The sequence below is a fragment of the Urocitellus parryii genome, chromosome 6 (genome assembly GCF_045843805.1).
Source record: "Urocitellus parryii isolate mUroPar1 chromosome 6, mUroPar1.hap1, whole genome shotgun sequence".
Taxonomy (NCBI): Eukaryota; Metazoa; Chordata; class Mammalia; order Rodentia; family Sciuridae; genus Urocitellus; species Urocitellus parryii.
In genome coordinates, this window is record NC_135536.1 from 176,550,987 (window position 1) to 176,578,550 (window position 27,564).

General features: G+C 35.1%; 1 protein-coding gene across 3 annotated transcripts in view; it reads left to right on the forward strand.

Annotated features, from left to right (window-relative positions):
* Itch (itchy E3 ubiquitin protein ligase) overlaps positions 1 to 27,564 on the forward strand; it is a 126,505-nt gene that overhangs the window by 48,352 nt on the left and 50,589 nt on the right. For 2 of the 3 annotated variants that reach the window (XM_077799402.1, XM_077799403.1), the window contains 7 exons: positions 734 to 803; positions 8,843 to 8,984; positions 13,382 to 13,506; positions 14,307 to 14,444; positions 23,156 to 23,201; positions 23,886 to 23,933; positions 25,365 to 25,522. In XM_077799402.1, coding sequence (XP_077655528.1) covers positions 755 to 803; positions 8,843 to 8,984; positions 13,382 to 13,506; positions 14,307 to 14,444; positions 23,156 to 23,201; positions 23,886 to 23,933; positions 25,365 to 25,522 — 706 coding nt within the window. In that variant the 5' untranslated portion in view covers positions 734 to 754. The remainder of the gene's footprint in view (positions 1 to 733; positions 804 to 8,842; positions 8,985 to 13,381; positions 13,507 to 14,306; positions 14,445 to 23,155; positions 23,202 to 23,885; positions 23,934 to 25,364; positions 25,523 to 27,564) is intronic. The other variant, XM_077799404.1, reaches the window with a different exon arrangement.

The following is a 27,564-nucleotide window of genomic DNA, read 5'->3' on the forward strand; positions in this document are numbered from 1 at the left end:
TGAAGAGTCAGTTAAAGCATTAGCAATATCTTAGATGCCTCCAAGCACAATCTACACAATCAAAATTTTGCATCTTACTAAACAGTAAAGGTTTGGAGTGTCAGTTTAGGAAATCCATAAATAAATTTAAATTCTATGTATAACACAGGATCATTATATATCATCAGCTTATATGCTGTTTGGGCTTCCATTTTCCATAATAGCATTTTGAATCATATACTTTGTGCATCACAGTGTTAAGGCTTTATATTATATCTCATTTCTCTTCTGTGTGATCACTGATGACTTAAGGGTATGTACTTTCTCTATTTAAAATAAAAGGGCTCTTTCAGTAGACTGTAGGTCATAAACATTTGAACTGGTGCTATTTAAATCAAGAAGTCAAAGAAAAAAATCTATATCAAACTAGTCAATATAGTTTGGCCCAAATGAAGGAAATGAGCTAGTCAGTATAGTTTAGCCTAAATTTTAGCTTTGAGCATTTTTATGTGTATGTGAAAGAATAAAAAATGCTGAATTTTATAGTTAAACCCCAGAGAAAGGGATGATCAACCATTAGATTTTGCTGATTATTAGGTAGGATAAATACTAGAATTGAAAATATGTATTTAGCAATATGAAGGTCATTGCTTATTAATGGAGTTTTCAGTTGGAAATGACCAGGTTAGAACCATTTATTTATTTTTAAATGTATTTTTAATGATATTTACAATGTTTTCTTTGCTGTGCTCAGGTTTGCTGTCCTATTGGTGATATGTCTGACAGTGGTAGCTTGATCATGAAGTCACAACTTCAGGTCACTGGTAAGTCTTAAAAAGATCCACAACTTTACTCCCTTCCCTGCCCACCCAAGATCTTAATCTTAACAGTCACTGAAGATTTTTTCTTTTATTTCAGATGCTGAATTAATGTTCGCTAAATTAATAAAATGTTTAGATATATAAAAATTATGTTTTTATTTCAGGGTATTTTTCAGGTATGTTGTTTTTACCTCCCTCATTAAACATAGGTGCCTGAGCAGTGGCTATTGTTTTTTGTTTGAACTAAAAGCTTTATTGAGCTATAATTCGTATCCCATACAGTTTTTTTGGGGGGAGGTGGGGTTACCAGGATTGAACTCAGGGACTCCTGGCCACTGAGCCACATCTCTAGCCCTATTTTGTATTTTATTTATTTAGAGACATTTATTTAGTTGCTCAGCACCTTGTTTTTGCTGAGGCTGGCTTTGAACTTGCAATCCTCTTGCCTCAGCCTCCTCAGCTGCTGGGATCACAGGTAGCCTCTTCAGCTTTTTTTTTTTTTTGGTCTGGTATAGAATTTCTTTAACCTCAGGGTTGGGTATGTTGCTTAGTAGTTGAATGCTTGCCTATTGTGTGCAAAAAACAAAACAATGAACTTCTTTAGCCTCAGCTAAGACTTTCATAGCCTGGCTCCATATGGTATCAAAGTCTTTTATAAGGGAACCTTTTGTACTAACTAGGAAGAGTCTCTAGATTTTCTTCAGACAAAAGCCTAATCTCTTTCCAACAGCATTTATTGATGATAGAACAATTGTCATCCTCTACATGTTGTTTCAGTTTCTACTATACCTGGCTTATATCCTCTTCTGGATTGTGAATCATGTTTAGTCACAGACCATAGAATTATTATCCTTCTTAAAATCTGAAGGTGATTGACTTATATGAAATTAATACTGTCTTAAGGTAACTACCCTAGAATTTTCTTTTGGATTTCCTTTACTAGCTCCAGTGTATTTTCTTACAATGTTTGATTCTTACTGGCAGATATTAATATTTCTTTACTAAAGCTAGATTATAATTGTTTTTCCCTCCCCCTTCCAGTCTTCTTGTATCTTTGGGTGGACTAAGGAAAGAGCTTAATATTGAAACCTTTGATTGGAATTGTCTTTTAAAACAGCCTTTATGTTTCAGATTACATAGTAATTGTTTTAGTCAGCTTTTGTGTTGTGACCAAAATGCCTGACAAGAAAAACTTAGTGGAGGGGAAGTGTTTGGGGGGGCTCACAGTTTCAGAGGTCTCACAGTCCATATCCAGCTGATTCTTACTTTGGGCCCAAGGTAAGGCTGCACATTATGGGGGAAGGGCCCAGTGAAGGAAAGCTGCTCAGCTCATGGAGGGATCAGGAAGCAAAGAGAGAGGGAAGGGGAAAGAGGCCTCAGGAAAGATGCACCCTTCCTGGACATGCCCCTAGTGATCTACCTCCTCCAGCAACTGCCTACACAGCGCAGTCATTTCACTTCCAAATATTCCTGCATTAATACAGAAACCTTTGGGGAACAACTCATATTCCAAACCGTAATATAATGTATATGCTTTTTATTTTTAAAAATCAGTAAAATAATAAAATGATGAATTATAATCTCTCAGCAAACCATTGCTAATAATTTGTCTTTTTCTTTTGCATAAACTGCTGTCTTATATGATATCATTGTTATTATCATTGTAAGACGCCGCACCGCACTATGAATGGGAGACACCACATGACACAGATCACGGGAGAAGTTCCACTTTATTACAAAAGGCTGTAGGTTCATATAGACCTAAGGAGAGGTGGCAGGGCTGAGGTAGATAACAGGTCGCCCGTTTATTGGCAAGCTCTTCCGTATGTCAGTTCCGGAGCCCAAGAAGTTAATTCTTATTGGGGCTAAGGCTTCCCACTCGCAGGATTTGAACGTTGGCGCCGGCTGGAACGTTTTGCGCCAGTGAAAGAAAAAAGAGGAGAAAGAGGGTCGTTAGGTGCCATGTTGGGATTTTTCTCTGGGGTGCTGCTGCCATTATATGTTTTCCCAACAATCATAGCAGAAAATAATTTAATAAATGTTTCTACCACAGAAAGTTCTAATCATAGCCAATTTAATGTTGGGCTTAAAAATTCTGAAAATGTGGGCTGAGGCTGTAGCTCAGTGGTAAAGCACTTGCCTCGCATGTGTGAGGCACTGAGTTTCATCCTCATCATAATTTTTTTTTTTTTTTAGAGAGAGAGAGAAAGAGAATTTTTTAAAATATTTATTTATTTTTTTTAGTTCTCGGCGGACACAACATCTTTGTTTGTATGTGGTGCTGAGGATCGAACCCGGGCCGCACGCATGCCAGGCGAGCGTGCTACCACTGAGCCACATCCCCAGCCCCATAAATTTTTTTTAAAATTCTGAAAATGTGCAAGTGTGTGAGAAAAACTATAAAAACAAACCACAAATAATGGATAAAATTTATATGTTTAGCCAATATATCATTAAATATTGTGTTAGTTTTCATTACTGTAACAAGTACCTGAGGTAATTACTTATTAAATCAGAGTGAAGTGTTATTTTCATTTACAATTTTAGAGATTCCAGTCCATTATTAGGTTGACCCATTGCATTTAGGCTATGGTGTGGGGCAGCATATCATGGTGGGAGCATGGATAGTAGTAAAGCTACTTACCTAATAGTTGGGTTCCAAAATAGCGAAGGGGTTGGGCCCCACACTGTCCTTTTCACTGTCCCTTTACTGCTGAGCTACATTCCCAGTCTTTTAAATTTTTATTTAGTTTTGGTACCAGGGATTGAACCCGGAAGCACTTAACCACTGAACCATGTCTCTCCATTCCTTTTTTTTTTTTTTTTTTTTTTTTTTGAGACAGAGTCTCATTAAATTGCTTAGGGCCTCACTAAATTGTTGAGACTGGCTTTGAACTTTGATCGCCTGCCTCATCCTCCTGAGCTTCTGGGATTACAGGCATGTGCCACCTCGCCTAGCCCTAACCTAATTTTTGACCCCAGAGTTAACTGTTATCCAGTGAGTTGTATCTCTTTCTCTTGTTCCTTATCCAGCTGATTTATCAGGTCTTAGCATCCTATTTTTACCTTATTCACTATAGCCTCCTGATTTTGGGAATAGGTTGGATAAGTAAATAGTCTTCTCTCCCTCTCCTTCTCCCATTCCTTCTGTACTCTCACTTTCGGAGGCTGACCTTGAACTTTTGATCCTCCTTTCTCAGGCTTCTAAGTAAAAATCAAAATTGGGTCAAAGCATTAATCTTTAGAGCAGAAGAATCAAAGTTAACTATATTTGGTAGAGAATGTCTGGGCTAGGTGAAGGGAAGTAGGGAGGGAGAGAAGCAGAGAAAGTGAAAGGGAGAAGTGTTGGGAATCACCCCGGCTCCAAAGACTAACTTCCTCACCCCCCCCTCCCAGAAGAGCCATCCAATGGTGAGCCCTGCTGGCTCACATGATCCTTACCCACCAATCAGACTAGCCCTGCTGGCTCACATGATCCTTACCCACCAATCAGACTAGCCCTGCTGGCTCACTTGATCCTTACCCACCACTCAGACTAGCCCCGCTGACTCACATGATCCTTACCCACCAGTCAGAAAGCACCCCATGCCAACTGTCAAACCGTTCAACCATTAAACTGTCATAACTGTCAAACCACCCCCCCCCATAAATATGCAGAGCTGTTCCTCAATAGACGGGCATTTTCTTTGACGACAAGCCTTGTCCATTCTTCTAAGAAGGAAACTATAAAGCAGGGAAATTCTTTCTACCATAATTGATAATCATTTGGTTCAACAAGTGTAGTAATCACCTCTGAAGGTAAATCACAAAGTGCTATAGAAGTTATAAAGACTGGCTACATGCTTGCCATGAAGGGGATTATAGTTTGAGTTAAACAAGTAAAAACTAGTAAGAATGAAAAGCTGTAGGAGCCATACATAAATATGAAAATACTGTGGAAACATGGAAGCAGGAACAATTTAATTTCTTAGGGTTAAAGAAGCATTTTATCAAATAAGAATGGCAGGGGCTTTTGTCTTTTAAGAGGTAGGATTTCATTGAGGAGAAAAGGAATAAAGATCATTCTGAGTAGAGGTGTCAGAATGTGTGGAAGCATGGAAGTTCATGGCCCCAAAATTCTAACTAAGGGTGGCTGGAATATGGGGATAGATGAGAGTTGGTTTAGGAAGGGGCTGGAAAGATACGTTTATGGTTACATGATAAACAATGTAAACTGTCTCATAAGAGTTTAAACTTCATTTTTCAAGCAGTGGAGAATCTTTGAAGTAATAACATGATTATATCTATTTTAGGAAGATAATTTTGGTAGCTGCAAGGAATTTGATTACAGAAGTGAAAAGACAGTTATTTAGAGGCCTCTTATAGTAGTTTGACATTTTTCTGTTCCCCTTTCTTCCAGTTTATAATTTATATAGTGTTTTTTTTTTTAGTATTTATTATTTAGGACTATAACAAAGGTTTTATGAATCTAGACTTTGAGATTTAAACAGTTAAATAATCTTTCCTGTCCAGGCTTCGGGTAAATTTTAAATTCCACACTGAGCTTGTCTTTTTGTGTGTAATGTTAAGACAATAATACCTATCTCAAGAGTAGTAGTGAGTATTGAAATGACAGTATTTAAGTGCCAGACAAGCAGTAAATTAACAATTAGTGCTAATTTTCCTTATCCTATTTTCTCCATTTAAAGTTTGTTAAATTGTTGGTGCTTTGGCACATGCCTGTAATCCAAGTGACTCCAGAGGTTGAGGCATGAGTATTACAAGTTTAAGGCCAGCCTCAGCAACTTAGGGAGGCCCTTACCAACTTAGTGAGACCCTGCCTCAAAGTTAATAAAAAGACTGGAGATACAGCTCAATGATAGTGTAGCAAGAAATAAGGGTCAGAACACTGAGATCTGGAAGCAGCACTATTAGTAACACCACGGCCCAGAGGTATACTTCCTAAAGTCTGAGCTCCAAGCACAGTAGGACTTTTTCTTGTATACATAAGCAAATTTGGGGTACATTAAGGCAAGATAGTTGGTGTAATTCTATTTGGAGGGTGCATTCTACATTGTATGGGTACATACTTGTCAACAACCTAGGAACTCTTTCTCTTACAGCTAGGGACTTTTACTGTGCTAAGCCAGAAGGGGGATTGTTCTGTCCCTGCTATATGTTTCCTGCTATTGATGTTGTCTGCTGTAGATTCCTATTAGCCTCTACAAGCTTCTATGGTTAAATGTCAGTAAGCAGAGCTGCTGTGTATCAGCAGTGTGCAAAACCACAGACTGTGAGCTCTTAAACTGCTAAAGTTTCCATTCTGTTCTACCACAAAAGTGTTCCTGGGTTCCTGCCAAAAAAAGAAAGAAAAAAAGAAAGAAAATTTTGACTTTAGTGGGTTTATGGGTGATTATGTGGCAAAATCAGTGTCATAAATTTGAATCACAGTGGCTAACAACTTAATTATATATTTTAATATAGCTAGTAGAGAGGATTTTGGATGCTTCTAACATAAATAAATAAATAAACATAAATAAATAAATAAACAGATGAATAAGCAAATAAATAAATAAATGTTTGAGGTGATAGAAATATACCAATAACCCTGATCTGATCATTATGTATTGTATATACAAATGTTGTACCTTATAAATATGTGTAATAATGTGTTAATTTAAAAATATGTAATAATTTTTTTTAATCATGAGAAGCTCCTTGTGAGTAGATTATTTCCTTCCTGTCAGATTCACATTGTTCTTTGTTCTAAATTTAATCAGTTTCAGAAGACCACAGAATCTTATACAAAATTGTTTTGAGTTGTTTCACTTTTTTAGAAATGTATTAAAAATAGGGATTTTATATTTTTCTATGGCAATCCTGTTATTAAATTTGGCTCTATATTAAGTATTAGAGCTTTTTACCTATAGTACACTTTAAACTGAGATAGACTGGTTCCTGGAAATACTTTCTGTTCTAGAAAAGATTTCCCACTTCATGTTTTCTCTTTGATGTCTTATACTTCAATCTGAAGTATTACACATTCATCATAAAATTTTTAATTTCTGGTTCTGCCACCCTTTTGTTCTTTTCCATCTTATTAGGTGATGCCATCTTCCATCTAATTATTCATGCCAGAAGCTTGGGGGTTATCCTTTCCTATTCATTTTATGTAATCTAGTCATGTTGTTTCCCCATAGAAAGGATTATTCCATTCCATATTCTCCACCCCAGTCCAAACCACTGTCATCTCTCTCTCTCTCTCTCTCTCTTTAAATTTTTTTTTTCTAGTTGTCAATGGACCTTTACTTTATTTATTTATATGCGGTGCTGAGAATCAAACCTAGTGCCTCACCCATGCTGGGCAAACGTTCTGCCACTGAGCCACAACCCCAGCCCCCACTGTCATCTCTTGACCAGATGACTTCAGTAGCCATTTAACCTCTACTTTTTGTCTCCCTTTCAGTTTATTTCCCCCACTGCAACAGTGATCTGTAGTGGTCTTTAAGTGTTAATTTGGTAATTGCTTCATCCTTAGTGTCCAAAGTAATACCTGATACACGTTGTAGGTACCTTTTACTGAAAATTCCTCAGTGATTTCTTACTGACTACTTCTTTAATGTTATCTCTTACAATTCTTTGTCCCCCTTTGGCATGTTTTAAAAATAATATATGTTGATTTCAAATCTTATTCAACTTTTTTATAATGAAGTTCTAATTTAAAGAATGTATACACACTGTAAGAATGGCTTGATTTCCACCAAAGAGGCACATAAGCATAAGAGGACAGAAATAATATATGTGAAATATGAATTAATATGTGTGAAATCAGAAATTCAGGGCCACCACCTGGAACTGTGCCTTCTTGATTCCCAGACTTTACATTATACATTGCGCTTCTTGAGTAGCTGCTATATAATCTCATCTAGCAATTCTAAGGGCTTCTTAAACTTAATATGCACTGGCATTCTCTGAACTTTGGTGCTAGAATAGTTATCTAGGTGGTAGAATATTTCCTTGGCTGTGATTTTTTCATATGGGGAGTTACTACACATAGAAACCAGGGGATATTCTTCTAGATTCCAATCTATTTTCAGTCCCCTCCGTGGATCTTCGATAAGACTATTTATTTATTTTTTTATTTTTATTTTTTGAGAGAGAGAGAGAGAGAGAGAATTTTTTAATATTTATTTTTTAGTTTTTGGCAGACACTACATCTTTGTTTTGTATGTGGTGCTGAGGATCGAACCCAGGCCGCATGCATGCCAGGCGAGCGTGCTACCACTTGAGCCACATCCCCAGCCCAATAAGACTATTATGACAAAGTTGACTCTTAGTTGAAGGCTGAGTCTGTGTCTCAAGATATGCAACATTGGAAGCTCTTGTTTATGTACTAATGAGACACTATAAGATATATATTTTTAAAAATCTTTTAAGTTTGTAATTCTTTTCCTCTCGTGATTTTCAAACATACTTAGAATTAAACCCAAATTCCTTAGCTTTCAAAGCTCATTTACTTACACAGCTCATCTCATTTCATTTACCCTTCTTGTATTTTGCTCTACTTTTCTCAGATATGCCAAACTCTTTGCCTCTTTCTGGAATTCACTCTTTTTCACATCTCTGATCTTTATATGGTTGTCTCCTTGTCATTTAGTGGTTGCTTAAAAGTACTTCCTTACTACAAAGTCATTGTAACTAGAATGTAATCTTCTTGAGAGCCAAAGCCATTTTATACACCATTAAAATTTAAAGCAGTGTCTTGTCATATGGTAGGCGTGTGTGTGGTTTTTTTGTTTGTTTTTTTTTTGAACAAGTTTGTACATGTACTTTTTAATGTACCTGAATTCTGAAACTACTGATACTGATAGTTGAAATGTTTTAATGGGAATTTGGGCGGCTTGTATATTTATTTACTACATGGAAGGTCATAAGTGAATAAAATTACAAAGGTCATAAGTGGATAAAATTAGTACTTTACTTTAGAGCAAAGCTGTTTAATCTTTATGAAGTTAAATTGATTTGAATATTGAAATAACATCTCAAAATATTCTTTTACATAGTCATCTCAGCAAAACTTAAAGAAAATAAAAAGAATTGGTTTGGACCAAGTCCTTATGTGGAAGTCACAGTGGATGGACAGTCAAAAAAGACAGAAAAATGCAACAATACCAACAGCCCCAAATGGAAGCAACCCCTTACAGTGTAAGTTTGAAAATATTTTCTATAGCATAATATTTTGTTTAGTAGGTGAGCAGAAGTGGAACGTTAATGTATTTATTTCTTTGTTTTACCTTTTTTTGTCTTTCACCAATTTTCTCCCCTCTTTTCCTTGAAGTCTTTCCTCTAATCTCTCTTTTGTTTTTCTCTTTTCTTTTGTAGTACTGGGAATTAAACCCAGGGCCTTGTGCATGTGAGGCAAGCACTTTACCAATGAGCTATATTCCCAGCCCTCCTTTCTTTTTCTTTAGCTACTTCTCTCTCTCTTCTTCTAGTCTCTTTCTTTATCTTCTCCAGTTTAGAAGGTTATGATATCATTATGATTGCTGAACAACTGGGAGGTCCCATGTTCATGAAGCTAGAAAGATTTATAGCAGCTCTTTTCTTATCTTGGAATTGAATTAGGAGGTTATAAGCAGCTCACTTTATTTTTATTTGGGGGAGTACTAGGAATTGAATTCAGGGCACTTAACCACTGAGCCACATCATCTCCAGCCCTTTTTATTTTGAGACAGGATCTTGCTAAGTTGCTTAGGGCCTTGCTAAGTTGCTGAGGCTGGTTTTGAATTTGTGATCCTCCTGCCTCAGCCTCCCAAGCCACTGGGATTACAGGCATGTGTCATTCCACCCAGCTAACTCCCATTATTTTTAACTTTGTTCTTAAAAATCGTTTTTTGTTTAAATCCTTGTGCCTCTACAAATCAACACAAGAGTTTTCTTCTATTTTAAAATGCTACACTGTACATTTTATTCTACAACTTTGTTTTTGTACTTAATACTTTTATTATGTTTATCTTTTTTTTTTTTAAAGAGAGAAAGAGAGAGAGAGAGAGAGAATTTTAATATGTTTTTTTTTTTTTAGTTTTCGGCGGACACAACATCTTTGTTTGTATGTGGTGCTGAGGATCGAACCCGGGCCACACGCACGCCAGGCGAGCGCGCTACTGCTTGAGCCACATCCCCAGCCCTTATGTTTACCTTTCTAACTGAATACATAAAGGTCTAACGTCACTATTATAACTACATATTCCTTTTTAAATAATATTTCTTAATGTAGATGGACTATAATTTATTTAGTTCCCTATTGATTGATTGGTTTCTAATATTTTCTAATATTATTCTAGTAGACTAGTGTAATACACATCTGTATGCATATATCTTTAATGTTGGTGTTTTCATCTCTAGTAGAAATTCATAGAAGTAAAATAAAGCTCAAGTTTCAACACTAACTAATAAAATCCCAAATATTGACACCATAACCTAGGATATTGACTATTCACCAAAAGGAATTGTAGATAATTTTTCATTTTTAAAAATAAGGTGAGAAGGGTTGGGGTTGTGGCTCAGCAGTAGAGCACACTCGCCTAGCACATGAGAGGCCCTGGGTTTGATCCTCAGTACCACATAAAAACAAATAAACAAAGGTATACAGCTCAGTTGGTAAGAGTGCTTGCCTCACATGCACAAGGCCCTGGGTTCAATCCTCAGCACTACACATATATACACACACACACACACACACACACAAAAAAAAAAAAAAACAAAAAAAAAAAACTATGCTTTTTGACTTTTTTTTTTTTTTAATCAACAAAAGGATTTTAAAATACTGTAGCACATTTGATTAGGGAAGCAAATGTGTGGTAAAGTGTAGATCAAAATATTTCTAATTATTTCCACATAAAATATTACAAAGACAGGTTACTTTCATTACATTATACTTGGAATTCTTTAATTTTTTTCCTGTTAGGAAAATAAACTATTGACAAGGTCTTTATTCCTACATAGTGTGATAAGACATTAGAAACTGTAACTCTTCTCATCCCATTATACGTGCTTATGTGGATTATATTCCTGTAAATGACAAAATAATTTGAAATACTTGCATCTTTAACATGGGTATTAACCTTCTAGGGGCATCTTGATGTATTTTATGATGATTTTGAGCAAATGAATGAAATTTAAGAATTTTCTTGAATTTTGAGCTCCGTTTTGCAAAATTATCAGATCTTTTTTTTGGGGGGGGGTGCTGAAAGTTATACTCAGGACCTCATGCATATTAGGCAAGCACTTTACCATTGAGCTATAGCACTAGCCCTGTTTTACAGAATTATCATTCTGGTGCTCTTCATCTACTTTTATTTCAGCATTAATGGTTTTTAGGCTGTTTTTAATTGGTGGCCCATTATAGATTAAGTCTAATTTAAGCAATATAAGAATTTAAAAATGTAAAAAACAAGTGATGTTTGTGAAAAGGTCACATAGCATCTACAATGACAAAGATGCTCAGCTTAATAATAGAATGACTGCTCATCTAACTTGCAGCTGTTATTAGTGCTCACTAAATTTGCACTTTGAGGCATTTAGACTGACTCTTAGGCTATTAATGCCATGAACTGCTTAGTTCAGAAGTTAGGAAGAAATAAACTCATAGCCCTATATGCTAGTGCTGTTGCTGAGCCTAGATGTTTGGGGAAACTCACAGCTCAAGTTTTTTTCTTATATTTTTAAGTTGTAGCATATTGATCAGCAATTTTAACACAGTTTCCATTGCTGTACAGCAGATTTTATAAGCTGCTGTCTAGAATCAAATTGAAATTGAAATAAACTATCTGATTGTATCCTTTTCCATAGGGGGGAAAAAGTGAAGTTAAAATTTATTTGCTTTTTATTTTTTCACCATAATGTTTTCCTGTTGGCTTATAAAGAAATATTTTCTTTTTTTTTTATTTTTATTTTTTAGTTTTCAGCGGACACAACATCTTTGTTTGTATGTGGTGCTGAGGATCGAACCCTGGCCGCATGCATGCCAGTGGAGCGCGCTACCGCTTGAGCCACATCCCCAGCCCAGAAATACTTTCTTATTCCTGTTCTTTTTTTTTTTTTCCCCCAGTACTTGGGTTTGAACCCAAAGGTGTTCTACTGTTGAGTTACATTCTCCAGCCCTATTTATTTATTTATTTTTGAGACAATGTCTTACCCAGTTGCCAAAGCTGGCGTTGAACTTGTGATCCTCCTGCCTCAGCCACCTGAGTCACTGAGATTACAGGCATGTGCTATTATGCCTAGCTAGAGAAATGTATTTTTTTTTTAATTTTAATTTTTTTATTTATATATTGACAGTGGAATACATTACAATTCTTATTGCACATATAGAATATAATTTTTCATATCTCTAGTTGTATACACAGTATATTCACACCAATTCGTGTCTTCATACTTGTACTTTGGATAATAATGATCGTCACATTCCACCATTATTAATAACCCCTTAAAATAATATATTTTATGTGCTCTCCTGAAAGTCATATCTGAGAATGTTGAAAAGAGAAAAGTACCTTATCCCCTTCTGCCAAAAGGGGACAATGTGAAAATGGAAAAATTTTTAGTTTATTTAAGTTACTCCTTACTACTGGTAAAATAATGGTGGAAATATGATGATGGCAGTAACAGGCATAGGTGGACTTCTCACCCCAAAATTTGATCACATTTTAGAATGAAGTATAAAGAAATTCAAACATTTTTGGAATTTGTGTTTATAGAATTGAACCATAGAAAGAACTATGATATGCTCCTGATTTTCTACTTTTTGACTCTAAAATAGTTTTTATGTTTATTCCAAATTCTGATACCCCATTTTCTTTGGAAAATACCATTATAAAGTACATTCTTTATTGGTTACATATTAGCAAGATAAGAGTGAGTCTATATTTGATAGTTGTCCTAGACACTTTGCCTCTCTCAATGTGAAATTTGGTGTCTCTAATATAATGTGGAACTTTTTAGTATAAATTTTAATAGTTGACTTTTGTTCAAATGTAGTTCTACCACTTACTACGTAACCTTGAGCAATTTGCTTAACCTCTAAATATCAGTTTCAGTGTCTAAAGATGGGAATGATAATTCCTACCTCATAAAGTTACTGTGAAAAGTAAATGAAACAACTTCAAGCTTGGCAAGCTGTGACAAAATAAGGACTTAATTTGTAAATTCACACTTTAAAAATAACTTATTAATTTTCAAATAGACTCATAAGAATTATATATATTTGTGGGATAGGATTATACATATTTGTGGGATACCATGTGATATTTTAGTAAATTCACTTTCTTAATGGTTTGTTGCAGTATATAAGCAGTTTTGATTTGTTGACAATATGTGCACGAAGTTCCTCTTGTAGTTCAACACAGATGAAAATAACTGTGCAAGCATAGTTATTCAAACACAGTTTTCATTAGATTATAGATCATAGGTTAGTATTGGTTATACAGTAAACTATAAGGGGTGCATGAGAAGACTTTAGACATTAAAACTTAATTGTAACTTGTTTAGGATCCCATTGTGATATTTAATGAAAATAATATTTTCCCTTTTTTCACTTTTAGTATCGTTACCCCTGTGAGTAAATTACATTTTCGAGTGTGGAGTCACCAGACATTGAAGTCTGATGTTTTATTGGGAACTGCTGCGTTAGATATTTATGAAACATTAAAGTCAAACAATATGAAACGTATGTATATAAAAATAATAGAAATTGTGCTTAGCTGTTTGTTTTACTGAAAGAAATTTGTATGTCAAATATGTGAAGAACTCACGTTGGTTATTGGGTTAATACAGGATGAATCTTGAACTATTTAAAGCATTTTAAATAGTTTGTATAATAGTTGGTTTTTCTATTCATTTTACATCTACAATTTTTAGTAAATATTTACTTAGTAAAAAAATTAGAGCAGAGGTGAAGGAAAAACAATCTCACTTCAGAGTATGTGTCAATATTTTGACATTTTGGAGGTAACAGACATAGGTAGACTTCTCAATGCTTATTTAAAATGCTTATTTCATTTTAGGTGGTGGTGGTTTTATTTACATTTATAAAACTCATAGCTTATTTATTTAATATCATGATTTTAAAACATAGTTTTTCTATTTCTTGACTGCTTAAATACACTTTAAAGAATTTTCTTCTTATTTAGGGCTTATGAGATATAATCCATTCTCAAGTTATGTTTTCATTTAATATAATACAGGTGTATATTGCTAAATAATCTTATTTTTCATCTTAAAAGGGTGAAATGAATGTAAATGAAATTAGTGAGATTTTAAATATTTTACATTATGGATATTAAACATTAGCAAATTTTGTCTCTTTTTAAAATACAATGTTTTAATGTCAAAAGGCCTCAAACTTTGGGTGAAGCATAGCAAAACTATTTAAATACATAAGTACTTTTTTCTGATATTAGATTTTTAACAGTTAAGATGATTTAAAAGAAAAAATAATCATTTTTCTATAATTTTATTCTCTTTCAGTTGAAGAAGTGATTGTGACTTTGCAGCTTGCAGGTGACAAAGAGCCAACAGAGACAATGGGAGACTTGTCAATTTGTCTTGATGGGCTGCAGTTAGAAGCTGAAGTTGTTACTAATGGTGAAACTACATGTTCAGAAAGTAAGTGATCACTTTTTGTTTAAGATTTTTTTAAGATATATATATATATTTTTTAGTTACTGATAGACCTGTATTTTATTTATTTATATGTGGTGCTGAGAATCAAACCCAGTGCCTCACACATGCCAGGAAAGTGTACTACTGCTGAGCCCCAGCCCCAGCCCTATTCAAGATCTTTCATGAGTCTTCTGACATAAAATAGTCACTGTAGTATGCTGCATGGAGTCGTTGCTGTTCTTTTTCAGAAGAAAGAAATGATATGATTTCCTTTTTTAAAAATAGATACTGATGGGGCAGGGCTTGTGCCTCAGTGGTAGAGAGCTCGTGTAGATGCATGAGGCACTGGGTTTGATCCTCAGCACCACATAAATGTAAAATAAAGATATTGTGTCCACCTAAAACTAACTAACTAACTAAATAAATATTTAGAAAAAAATAGATACTGATCACTTTAAACATTTGTTTTTTTAATGATTTTTTTTCTTGATGGTGCTACAGATTTAAACAAGGTTTGGTCTGTCACTGAGCTGAATCCCAGCCTTTTTTATTTCAAGATAGGGTCTCATTAAGTTGCCCAGGCTGGCTTGGAACTCAGGATCCTCCTGTCTCAGCCTCTCGAGCTGTTGGGATTATAGGCATCTGCTGGCATGCCCAGCTTTAGTGCATTTTTTCGTTTCGTTTCCTTTTCTTTTCTTTTCCCTTCCCTCCCCTCCCTCCCTCCCTCCCTCCCTTCTCTTTCTCTTTCTCTTTCTCTTTCTCTTTCTCTTTCTCTTTCTCTTTCTCTTTCTCTTTCTCTTTCTTTCGGGATTGAACCCCAGGGCACTTAACCACTAAGCTAAGTTCCCAGCCCCTTTTGTGTTTTATTTTGAGGCAGGGTCTCCATCTCACTAAGTTGCTGAGGCTGGCTTTGAACTCACTGTCCTCCTGTCTCAGCTTCCCAAGTCTCTGGAATTATAGGCATGTATAACTGTGCCCAGCTACTGCATTGTTTCTTTAAGTAAAAAGCATTTGTATTTTTCTGTAATTTGAAAGCTAGTTGAATAAAAGTTGAATCTCTGCTGGCCCTGTGAGTAGTGAATTGATTTATTAAATATTTATTCTGTATGCCAATGAGGGTAGTTAATATAGTATGGTTGATGACATATTCATTCCCTCCATTCCTAGTAGCAAACATTGTTTATTTTCTGTAGCATTGTCTGGTTGAGTTTAAAAAATGACTCCAGGTTCTTCTTAGCGTTCTTCCAGACAGCCAGTACAATCCATTTGCCATTCCTTTTCTATTTCTGTAAGTTGCATATTACTATAATCACAAAACTGATTTATTATATGTAAGTTGGTAAATCTTATAATTTATGATTTTCTGGTTTGTGTTATAAGGGAATAAATATAAGCAATGTAAGAAGTTTCTGGTGGCACCTGAGCATTTTGATAGCAAATGCTAGTAGGTTCCTAACAGATACTTTTGACAGTAATTTGCCAAGTTTATTTTCACTTGAAATATAAATTTGAGAGGCTCTAAGGCTGAGAGCAGATTAATGGTTTCTTTGATTAATCTGTCTTAGATATCTTTGTTTACGTAGAACTAGATTATAAAACATATTTTGGTTATCAGATGCTTTTATTCTTGCGGTGGAGGATGTCCTATGTCCCCTCTCACAAGTTTTTTTCGTAGCAGGACTTTCAAGATAGTCCTGAGGTATCTTCCAGACTGTTTTTTTTTTTTTTTTTGTCTGTCTGTCTGTTTGTTTAATATTTATTGTTTAGTTGTAATCTGACCCAATACCTTTATTTTATTTATTTATTTTTATGTGGTGCTGAGGATTGAACCCAGGGCCTCTCATGTTGGTAGGCTGGTGCTCTACTGCTGAGCCACAACTCCAGCTCCCCCCAGACTGGGTTCTTTAACGTTAATGAAGCCGTATGGAAATTTCTAATGGTTATACTACTTCAGAATTGACACTTTAATTGACTAGTGTTCACAGGAAATATTTTTCTTTATGTAAGTTGAAAGTTTGGAAGATAAAATACAAGTTAAATTTCATAGTTAAACTGCCCTAAACCTTGGTATTTATTGCTTCCTAATAAGTTTTCCCCATAATAGTTGAAACACTTATTAATGCAAAAGTAAAGCTTATCAGTATTCATATTTTTATGAAGTATAGTAAGCAGGCAAAAGTAAAGCTTGTTGGTCTTCATATTTCACAGTAGAATCTTAACTGCATATGTATTTTGCAGTTTTTCCATTTTTTTCTACATACATAGACATTTCTGTATTATCATTTTTCCTTTCAAATAGGAAAGCAATTGACAGTGAGAATTTAACTTGTTCTTTGAAGTAAAGAGAGGTTTTAATTGGGAAGTCACAGTAGATTTTAGAACTGGAGATGCCAGATATCATAGCTGCCATTTGTTGAGTGATTACCATAGTTAGGGACACTGTGCTGACATATTCTTATTAACCATCTCAACTTTGTAAAGCATTGCCTACATTTTACAGATAAGGGAAGTGAGCCTCTGAGAGTTTAAATAGTATTTCCACTCCCCTACAAACTAATATAGAGTCAAGACTGAAACACATTTATTGATACTGCTTTGTCTTCTTTCCTCCTTTTCTCCCTCCCCCTTCCTTTCTACTGAGAATTAAACCTAGGGGCATTTTACCACTGAGCTATATCCCCAGTTTTCTTTTGTTTTTAATTTTGAGACAGAATCTCATTAGATTACTGAGGGTCTTGCTAAGTTGTCCAGACTGGCCTTGAAATTGTGATCCTTCTGCCTCACGCTCCCAAGTTTCTGGGATTGCAGGTATGTGTCACTGTACCCAGCTACTGCCTTTTTAAGTACACCTTTTGTTTCTTACTTAAAATCCTGAGAACTTTTATTTTGTGGTATTTGGGATTGAACCAAGGGCTTCATGCAAGCTAGCATGCACTCTCACCATCAAACTACATCCCTAGACGTTTACAATTTTATTTTGAAACGGGGTCTTGCTAAGTTGTTCAGGCTGGCCTCAAATTTGTGGTCTTTCTCTCTCAATCTCATGAGTAGCTGGAATTACAGATTTGTGAACCACTGCACCTGGTACCCTAGGGACTTTAAATCTAGTTGTTAAAATCAAACGTGAGTTGTTATAAGAAAAAACATCCAGTAAGGGCCACAAGCATATATGGTGAGAACTGACTATATCCTTTGATTACCTCCATTTCTGTAACTTTTAACTACAGGCCAAAGTGAAAATTAGAGTCTAGTACTAAAATTAAATTTGGGGGTGGCTAGGGTATTGGCTCAGTAGTAGAGCACTTGCTTAGCACATGTGAGGCACTGGGTTTGATCCTCAGCACCACATAAATATAATAAATAAAGGTATTGTGTCCATCTACAACTAAAATATATTTTTTAAAAAATTAAATCTTTGGCATGGGGCATTGTTTGATTTTATAAGAACTGAGGTGAGGTGATTTGCTTTTGTATTCTGATAATTTTTCTAATGTTATAGATTCTTAGGGTTTTTTTCTTGACCATGCTTATTTACAATTATTTTAAGAAAGAACACATAGGGTGGTTCTCCTTAGCCTGGCTCAGTGGCACATGAGAGGTTGGAGGCTGAAGTGGGAGGATTTTTTACAATGGTTAACTGTATGACAACCATTTGAAGCCAGAATGGACAATTTAGTAAAACCTTGTCTTAAAATAAAAAGGTCTGGGGTGTAGCATAGTGGTAGAGTGCCCTTGGGTTAAATCTCCAGTATGGAAGGAAGGGAGAGAGGGATCTATTCTGGCAGATTTAATATTCCCCATTTTTTACTTATTATTATTGTATGTTATTGTTGGAGATCAAATCCTGGGCCTTGAGTATGCCAGATAAATATTATACTACTGATCTACATCCCCAGACCTTCAGTGTATTTTTAAATATTTATAAACGTAAATCATTGCCTGAATTTTGGTATTAAATGTCACCAAATAATAACTTGCTGTATATTCAGTTATAATGTGAAGATTGGGTTAAATCTTTCATTCTTTTTTTTTTTCTAAAGAGAGAGAGAAAAAAATTTTTAATATTTATTTTTTAGTTTTCAGCAGACATAACATCTTTGTTTGTATGTGGTGCTGAGAATCGAACCTGGGCCGCACGCATGCCAGGCAATTGCGCTACCACTTGAGCCACATCCCCAGCCCTCATTCTTTCTTTCTGCCTGCATTTCTCCCTCTCTCTTTCCTTTCTTCTTCCTTCCCTCCTTCCCTTTCTTTCTCTCTCTCTTTCTCTTCCCCTTTCTCAACCCATCTCTGACTTGAACCCAGGACCTTGAACATGCTAGCTAAGAGCTCTACTGCTGATCTATATTCCCAGGCCTTTTTTGTGGGCGGAAGATGGGTCTTGCTAAATTTCCAAGGATGGCCTCAAATAGCCTCAAATTTGTAATCCTCCTGCCTCAATGTCCTGAGTAGCTGGGATTATAGGCATGAACAGGCACTGCTTGGATTTTTTTTCCAATGTGATGATATTCTCTCTTTTGGTACTTAAAAACAAATTTTTAGTTCTTTCTTTTTGGTATCAGATAAACTTCTTAAAATGGCAGTTTTACAAGTAAAACAAAACTTACTCAGCATTTTTTCCCTTCCTACTTTAAGCTGTCTTTAAAAACTAGAGAGCTTTATGTGTTCCCCTGTTCCCTAACCCTGAAAAATGTTTCATATCCCACTAAGAATCTCTATTATCTTTCCATTGATATTTTTTCTTGTTTCTCTATTTTGGAAAGTACCCATATAATTTGTCCTAGTGCTTTCCTCCATTTAAGTATAGAATTAATCTGTTTTTATGAGTCTATAGGAAGAGGTTTTTTACTAATTTGCTTATTTTTGTAGCCCTGATATCTAAATTAACAGATTGTGGGCAGTTATTTGTATCTGTAAGAGCTCACATATGAACTTCTTATTTATCTTTTTTTTTTCCTAAAGAGAAAGAAAAATCCATTTTATTTTAAAATTCATGATTATGGAATAGGAACATATTCTTGTAAAGATCTTTATTCTTTGCCATGTATGCTTCAGGTGCATTTATTTATTTATTTATTTTAAATATATATATATTTTTAGTTGTAGGTGGACATAATACCTTTATTTTATGCATCTTTATGTGGTGCTGATGATCCAACCCAGGGCCTCACACATGCGAGATGAGTGCTCTACCGCTGAGCCCCAGCCCCAGCCTAACTTCAGGTGTATTTAGGAATAGGTTTTAGAATATGGTTCTAATTGTGTATGTTCCGTTCCTTTTTAATTTTGATTCTTTGTCATACAGTTAACCATTGTAAAGTATACAGTTCAGTGGTAGAGTATTCACAATACTACAATACTACAATGTTTCAAAACTAGAATCTCAGAAAAAGAATTAATTCACTTCTTCCTCTAACCTCTGGTACTAACTTGCTTTCTAGAAGTCTCTATGGATTTGCCTGTTGTAGTAAGGAACTATAATTGACTTTTCATGAATGGATTCTTAGTATGAGAATTTTAAGTTCTGAGTTGTATCATGATTAGTATTTTCTTTTTATGTATATGTATATATATTTAATATTCCGTTGTGCATATTTGTTTATTCATCCATTGATGGACATCTAGCTTTTTTCCCTTTGGCTATGATGATTTGTATATACTGCTGCTATTAACATTTTGGTACAAGTTTCTGTATGGGCATATGTTTTCATTTCTCTTGGGTGTAGATCTAGGAGTAGAATTACAGATGTTTGTTTTTAATTGTTCCTCATTTCTTGCTCATTAATTTTTATTTATTTATTTAAAAGTGTATTTGTAGATAGACACAATATCTTTATTTTGTTTATTTAGTTTTTTTAATGTGCTGCTGGGTATCAAACCCAGTGCCTGACTTTTGATACACAGTTTTCCTCCAAATTCTCCATTTGATAATTCTAGCATCTGAAATCTTTGGGAGTATAAATAATTTTATGTCTCTCCCTCATGTGCTCATTTGTTTGCTGTTCTTTTTTTTTTTTTTTTTTTTGTACTGGGTATTGAACTCAGGGGCACTCGACCACTGAGCCACATTCCCAGCCCTGTTTTGTATTTATTTAGATACAGGGTCTCACTGAGTTGCTTAGTGCCTCACTTTTGCTGAGGTTGGCTTTGAACTTGTGATCCTCCTACCTCAGCCTCCTGAGCCCCTGGGATTACAGGCGTGCACCACTGGGCCCAGCCTGTTTGCTATTCTTTGATTGCAAATTTATATTTTCTCCTAGTCTCTTGAAATCTTAAGATCCTAAATTGGGAATTGTTTGCACCAAGAAAATTGTTTGGTTTCTGCTAGGTGCCAGGATGTCCCACAGATTTGGAAACACTAGCTCCTTTCCCGGGTCTCCAGCCTCTTGTGACAATCTGTGGTGCAGTGCCCCCACCTTGCTGCTGCCCAAGGCTTTCTAATCCATTTCAGAACTGATAATTGCCCCCACAGTAACCCTGTTTTTTTACATTTGCTTGCTGCATCTGATATATCAGTTTAGTTTTTTTGTTTATTTGTTTTTGAGATTGCTAGGCATCCAGGAAATAAGGACAATGTGTTAAACTGCTTTATCTAGGAGCCAGTTATTTTGTGGTGGTAGGGCCCTTTTGACTTTGCTTACAGAGTAGAAGAATTTTTATAGATCTTCCAGAGTTTCTTGTGGGCAAAGCGATTGCATTTAGAAATCTGATGCGTTTTTCTTGAGGAAATTTCATGAATTGGGAATATATATATATATATTTTAATTTTTTAATTTCTTTTTTTAAGAGAGAGAGAGAGAATGTTAATATTTATTTTTTAGTTTTTGGTGGACACAACATCTTTGTATGTGGTACTGAGGATTGAACCCGGGCTGCACGCATGCCAGGAAAGCGCGCTACCGCTTGAGCCACATCCCCAGCCCAATTAGGAATATTTTTAAAGAACTGTACATTAAAACTTCACATCATGTTCAATTGCAAGAATGGGATCCTAATTAGAATAAGTTATACTCCATGAATGTATAATATGTCAAAATGCACTCTACCCTTGTGTATATATAAAAAGAACAAATAAGAAAATTTTTTAACTTTAAAAAGAAAAGAGCAATAGTTATGGTTTACCCCCATATTGAAGTGAAATAACAAGGGCCATTTTTATTAAATTTTTTAAGACTTGGCTAATGAGATACAAATTTTGATAAGTTATTGCTTATGTGCTAATACTATTCTAAATATATATATATGTTTAATGCTCATGTCTACACTATAATGTAGGTGTCATCATTATCCCCATTTTATTATTATTATTATTATTATTATTATTATTATTATTATTATTATTTGCAGTGCTGGGGATTGAACCCAGAGCCTTGTGCATGCTAGGCAAGTGTTTTCCCATTGAGCCACATCCCCAGCCCTATCCCCATGTTATACATGAAAAAAAAAAAAGGCAAAGAAAAGCCAAATATACTTTTTTTTAATGTCACAGAGTTAGTACATGGTGAATCTAGGATACAAATTCATACAATTTGGCATTAGAACCTGTAGTTAACTATGCTTCACTGTAATAAATGAGGAAGTTTTGAAGTAGCAGTTATTTGTACATTTATTTAGGTTATTCTAGGTGATTATCTTGATTTTGAGAGGAGCAAAATACTGGTTGACTGATTTCTTACTGTTGTCCCATTTATTAGCCATTTTAGGGAATACTGGGGATAATATAAAAATATTTCTTTAAAATTTTTTTTTTTTTTAGTTGTAGACGGACACAATACCTTCCTTCCTAGTAATGTACACCCCCAGCCCTAAAATTTATATTTCTAGGCTGAATTCGATACTTGCCAACCTCGCTCAAAATGGTATAATGTGGTTGTGACTCAGCATCTTTTAATTAATTAATCCATTAATATACTCTAGTGTAATGTAGTAATTTTACATGATTTCATATAGGGAGTATTGTTCTTCACCAGTTGGACCCAAATTGTTGAACCTGATTTCTTGTTTCTACATTTTATAGTTTTTTTCTCCTTCTTCACTGTCTGCATTCTGCTATCATTGAGCCTACCTCTGGCACTTGAAGTACATGAGCCCTGACAGAATTCTGGGTATATTTTCCACACATAAAATGGGAACAAAACATGGACATCATGGCATTCATTTTGGCTACTTTGAAATTTATCTATGCCTTTCCTATTTTTGAAGTTCTTCTCCAGGGCCCTGCATGAGATAGAAGTTGTACTGGTTTTCTATTTTCAGAATCTTGTTTATGAATCATCCTACTGTGATCAGTGTGCTTTTCTTGAGGTATTTGAGATACAAGAGATGGCTAAATACTAGGTTTGAATTGGAGTCAAATATATATTTCAAAAAAGGCAGACATAGTTCATGAGAAATATACCTTCACTGTTAACATCTGTTACACATAATGATGAACATCTGTATAAAATTTTGGTAAAACGTCTTTCAATCATATGAACACCTATTATATTTTCCTTCAAAACTGGTGTTGGGGCTAGGGATATAGCTCAGTAGTACAGTGCTTGCCTAGTATGCACAAGGCACTCGCCAAAAACAAAAGCAAAAAACTCATGGAGTTAGTTCTGTACTAAAATGATGTAATAAAAGGCTTTGCTCACATGGCATATTTAGAAAAAGAACATCAAAATCTACTGTCTTGAAATTTACTTTCTATTTAAATTTTATTGATGTTAAAGGTACTTCACAGAATGATGATGGCTCCAGATCCAAGGATGAAACAAGGTAAGAGTTATCTGATTGCTTACCACAGAATGCAGAAGGAAGGATAGAGGGAAAATTAATGTAGATTCATTAAAACTTCAGGTTCATACTGATATAAGAATGATGTCGAAAAGAGTTCAAGATTCAAGGGAAGAAAGGAAATATTTGTGAAATATTGAAGACTCATAGTTTATCTGATTGCAGCTGTCTAGGGGAGGCCAGAGATAAACAAATTGTTTATTTCCTTTAGTTTGAAGAAAGTGAATAGATTGATACCTTCAAAAGGCAGAAGTTCCTAATCCCAGGGTTATCAGTCAGCTACTAGGCTTTTTTTTTTTCCCCAGGAAAGCTGGAGTAGGAATTCTGCAAATGTATGAAAGTCACCACTAGCTGTGTGGTATCTTGTGGGCCATCATTAGAAGGGGCAGAGACTTGTACCATCTGTTTGCTATTAGCCTAGGTTCAGTACTTTTTTGTGTCTGTTTGTCTGTAGGTTTGGGTGTACGACGTGTTGAAAACCTTGGATCATGTTAATTGATTTAACAAACTTTGTTCATTAGTTATTCTGGAAACTGATAATGGGAGATAAAATTAGGAAAGGAAATGACCCTACTCTTAAAGCTGTAAGCAACATATCTTAAATACAGTGTGCAGTGATTATAAAATTCCTTTGGAATCTTTGTTTTTCCCAAATTGGTTACGCAGTGGGCGAGAAGAAGATGAAACAGAGAGTAGTCAGAATGGGAGAACCAGGTAAGTATCATCACAGATCATAAGGGGAAATTATCTAGAATAAGGTGATGCTTTTGTGTCACATGCTGCAAAGGAAGATAGGTGAAGCAATAGAACAAAATGTTGAAGCTGGATTGATGGGTACATGGAAGTTTGTTGCATTAGTCTTTCTACTTTTGTGATATATAGAAATTTTCATAATGAAATATTTTTAAAAAGACAATTTATCAAGGTTAGGAAAACCAAAGTTTATAAAGTAGTTACTAAATAGAAATCTACCTTTTTATAGATTCATTTCTGACAAGAATTGTGTCTTATACTAATATCAGTAGAAATGGATGTATTTTTTTTTTCTTTTTGCTGTGCTGAGGATCAAACCCAGAGCCTGGCACACATGATAGGCAGGCACTCTACCACTGAGCCACATCCCCAGCCAAGAGGTAGAATATTTAGGAATAGTAACTCCTTACCAGAAAAAGCAATAGAAAAGGTTTTTAAAATTACATAAATAGCCAGGCATGGTGTAATCCCAACTGCTTGGGAGGCTGAGGCAGGAGAGTTGCAAGGTCAAAACCAGCCTCCGCAACTCAGTGAGGCCCTAACTAACTCAGCGAGACCCTATCTCAAAGTAAAACATAAAAAAGGCTGGGGATATGGCTCAGTGGTTGAACGCCTCTGGGTTCAATCCCTGGTGCCAAAATAAAAAACTAAAATAAAAATTACATAAATATATCTGTAGATCACAAGAAAACTTTTTTTTCCCAATACTAAGAGTTGAAACCAGGACCTTACATAGAGCCTACTGCTGAGCTACATTCCTATCCCTTTTTAAAATTATTTTGAGACAGGGCCTTGCTAGATTTCCTAGGCTGCCCTTGAATTTGAGATCCTCCTGCTTCAGCTTCCCAAGTACCTGTGTCAAGAGTCATAGGATAAAGAAAATTAAAATTACCTGGGAGGATAGGAGGCAGTTCTCTTCCTTTTGGATTGGAGAGTTATTCTAGTTTGTGTTTAGTTGATAATTTGATAATGGAATGGGAGTGAGAAAAAAACTAGAAATTCTGATTTGGAAATCATTCTCATAGATAATTGTGGAAATCATGTAATTTGAGATCCTAGGGGAAAATCTGGAGAAGAAAAAGGAGGGAAAGAACAGAATCATAGCAGTGTATATTTAGTGAGTGGGAGGAAGAAGACAAATTAAAGAAGAGATGTTTAGAAGTAGAAATACAAGATTACAAACAACAGAAGTTAAAGGAAAAAAAATTTTAAAGATGGAGTATTAACACTCAAAAGCTGCAGAAAAGAATGTGATTTTAGATTAATAAGCTAGGGAAACAGGCTGTTTGAAAAAACTCAGGTTAGTGCCTTAGATTATTGCAAGACCAAGTAGATTCCAAGCTGATTTTTAAATTGCTTCTCCTCCTTTCCTTCTTTACCCTCCCCACCCAGAGTGAACACAAGTGGTTCAGATGACCCTGAGGATGGAGGGTCTGGTGAAAATAGAAGGGTCAATGGGAACAATTCTCCATCACTCTCAAATGGTGGTTTTAAACCTTCTAGACCTCCAAGACCTTCACGACCACCTCCACCCACCCCACGTAGACCAGGTGTGTATTCTAGATCTAAATACTTTTTTTGGTAAAGTATGTTCTAATTGGGAGTTGATCCTCAGGTAAATTTTGAAGATCTTTTAGGTTAGTTACTTGGCTACATTTTTACATTTATGATTTTGGCCAAGTGTGATCTTTCTATATGTAATCAAGAAGTACCTTTTCCTTAAGTTTTTCTTCCAGGAGTGATGTTACTAAGGCTGTGTAGAGAATGAAAATCATATGTGCACGGTATAAAGTGTGGACAGTGGTTGAACTTTTGTAACTGTGACTAAGTATGTCTTTTTTTTTTTTTTTTGTAAATCCCCTGGTATTGGGGCTTGAATCAAGGGCACTTAATCACTGGGCTATATCCCCAGCCCTTTTTATATTTTATTTTAGGAGAAGGTCTTGCTAAGTTGCCCAGGGTGGCCTCACACGTATAATTCTCATGCCTAAACCTCCTTTGAGTAGATGGGATTATAGGTTTGTGCCAACATGTCTGTCTATAAACATGTTTTACAGTCAAGAATCTGGTTGCTTATACCCTTCTATCCTTAAATGGGACAATTCATAAATGGCAAGAAACCCAACAAAGGTAAATGATAATCAGATTTTAAGGTGAAAATACAACAAATGAACATATATAAACATCTATAGATATAATATCCATCTTTCTGATTAATCAGCTCCAGTCTTTAATATCATCTTTAATTATTTCCCTCTGCTACAGCGTGGGTAGGGAATGCAAAATAATAAACCAAATATTGTTAGAAAAGTAAATTGGTTATCCACAAATCATTTCATTAAATGAGTTTGTGTTCAATTATGTCATCCCTTTCTTCATAGGTAGTTGTATTAACAATATAATCCAGGTCTTTAAAACGATATGCCTTTTTGTTATAATATTGATAATTTTTTCCAGAAATTGCTTTGTCAACAAATATTTCTTGAAAATGTAGTAAGTGCTCAAAAATATTTGTAGGGCTGGGGTTGTGCTCAGAGGTAGAACACTTGCCTAGCATGCGTGAGGCACTGGATTTGATCCTTAGCACCACATTTTTTTAAAAAAAAGTAAAATAAAGGTATTGTGTCAACCTACAACTAAAAAATAAATGTGTGTTGTTTTTTTTTTTTTTTAAACATTAGTAAACCAGATGCAATGGCACATGCCTATAATCCCAGCCACTTGGGAGGCTGAAGGAGGATTTCAAGTTCAAAGCCTAAGCAATTTAGCAAGACCCTAAACAACTTAGTGACACCCTCTCTTAAAATAAAAAGTGCAAAGGACTATGGATATAAATCAGTGGTAAAGCACCCCTGGGTTCAATCCCTAGTACTCCCAACCCCAGAAAAAAATTTTGTAAGAATACTATTGTTTATCAGTCAGATCATTAATTTTACAGCTAGCATAAAAAAAGTAATCGATAATCTGTAATGGTATTATAGAAAAGACAGTTAAGGATCTAGAAAATTAGTAAACAAACTTATAATACCAAGAAATATTAATGCTTTTCTAGATGATTCTATTTAATTGGTGGAGCACTTGCCTATTATGTGCATTGGTGACATGCCTATAATTCCAGCTGCTCAGAAGCCTGAAGCAGAAGGTTCACAAGTTCATGTTCAGCAACTTAGAAAGACACTGTCTCAAAATACAAATAAAAAGAGAAGGCTCGGGATGTAGTTCAGTGGTAGAGCACTCTGCCAAGTAAATAAGTAGATATATGATTTTTATTTCTTTTGATTTTATGAAGTCAGAATCTATGTCTTGTAATTAATAATGAGACAGGGTTGATGGGAGTTAAGAAGTTATAAACAAGGGGCTGGGGCTGTAGCTCAATGGCAGAGTGCTTGCCTAGCATGCATGAGGCACTGGGTTTGATCCTCAGCACCACATAAAAATAAACAATAAAATAAAAGCATTCTGTCCATCTACAACTATAAAAATTTTTTTAAAAAAAGAAGTTATAAACAAGGCTTTTAAGAGGCAACATCGTCTAGTTCTCATTATTTTCTTCAAGTAATTTTCACCTGTGTACCTGCATCTTAATATTTTG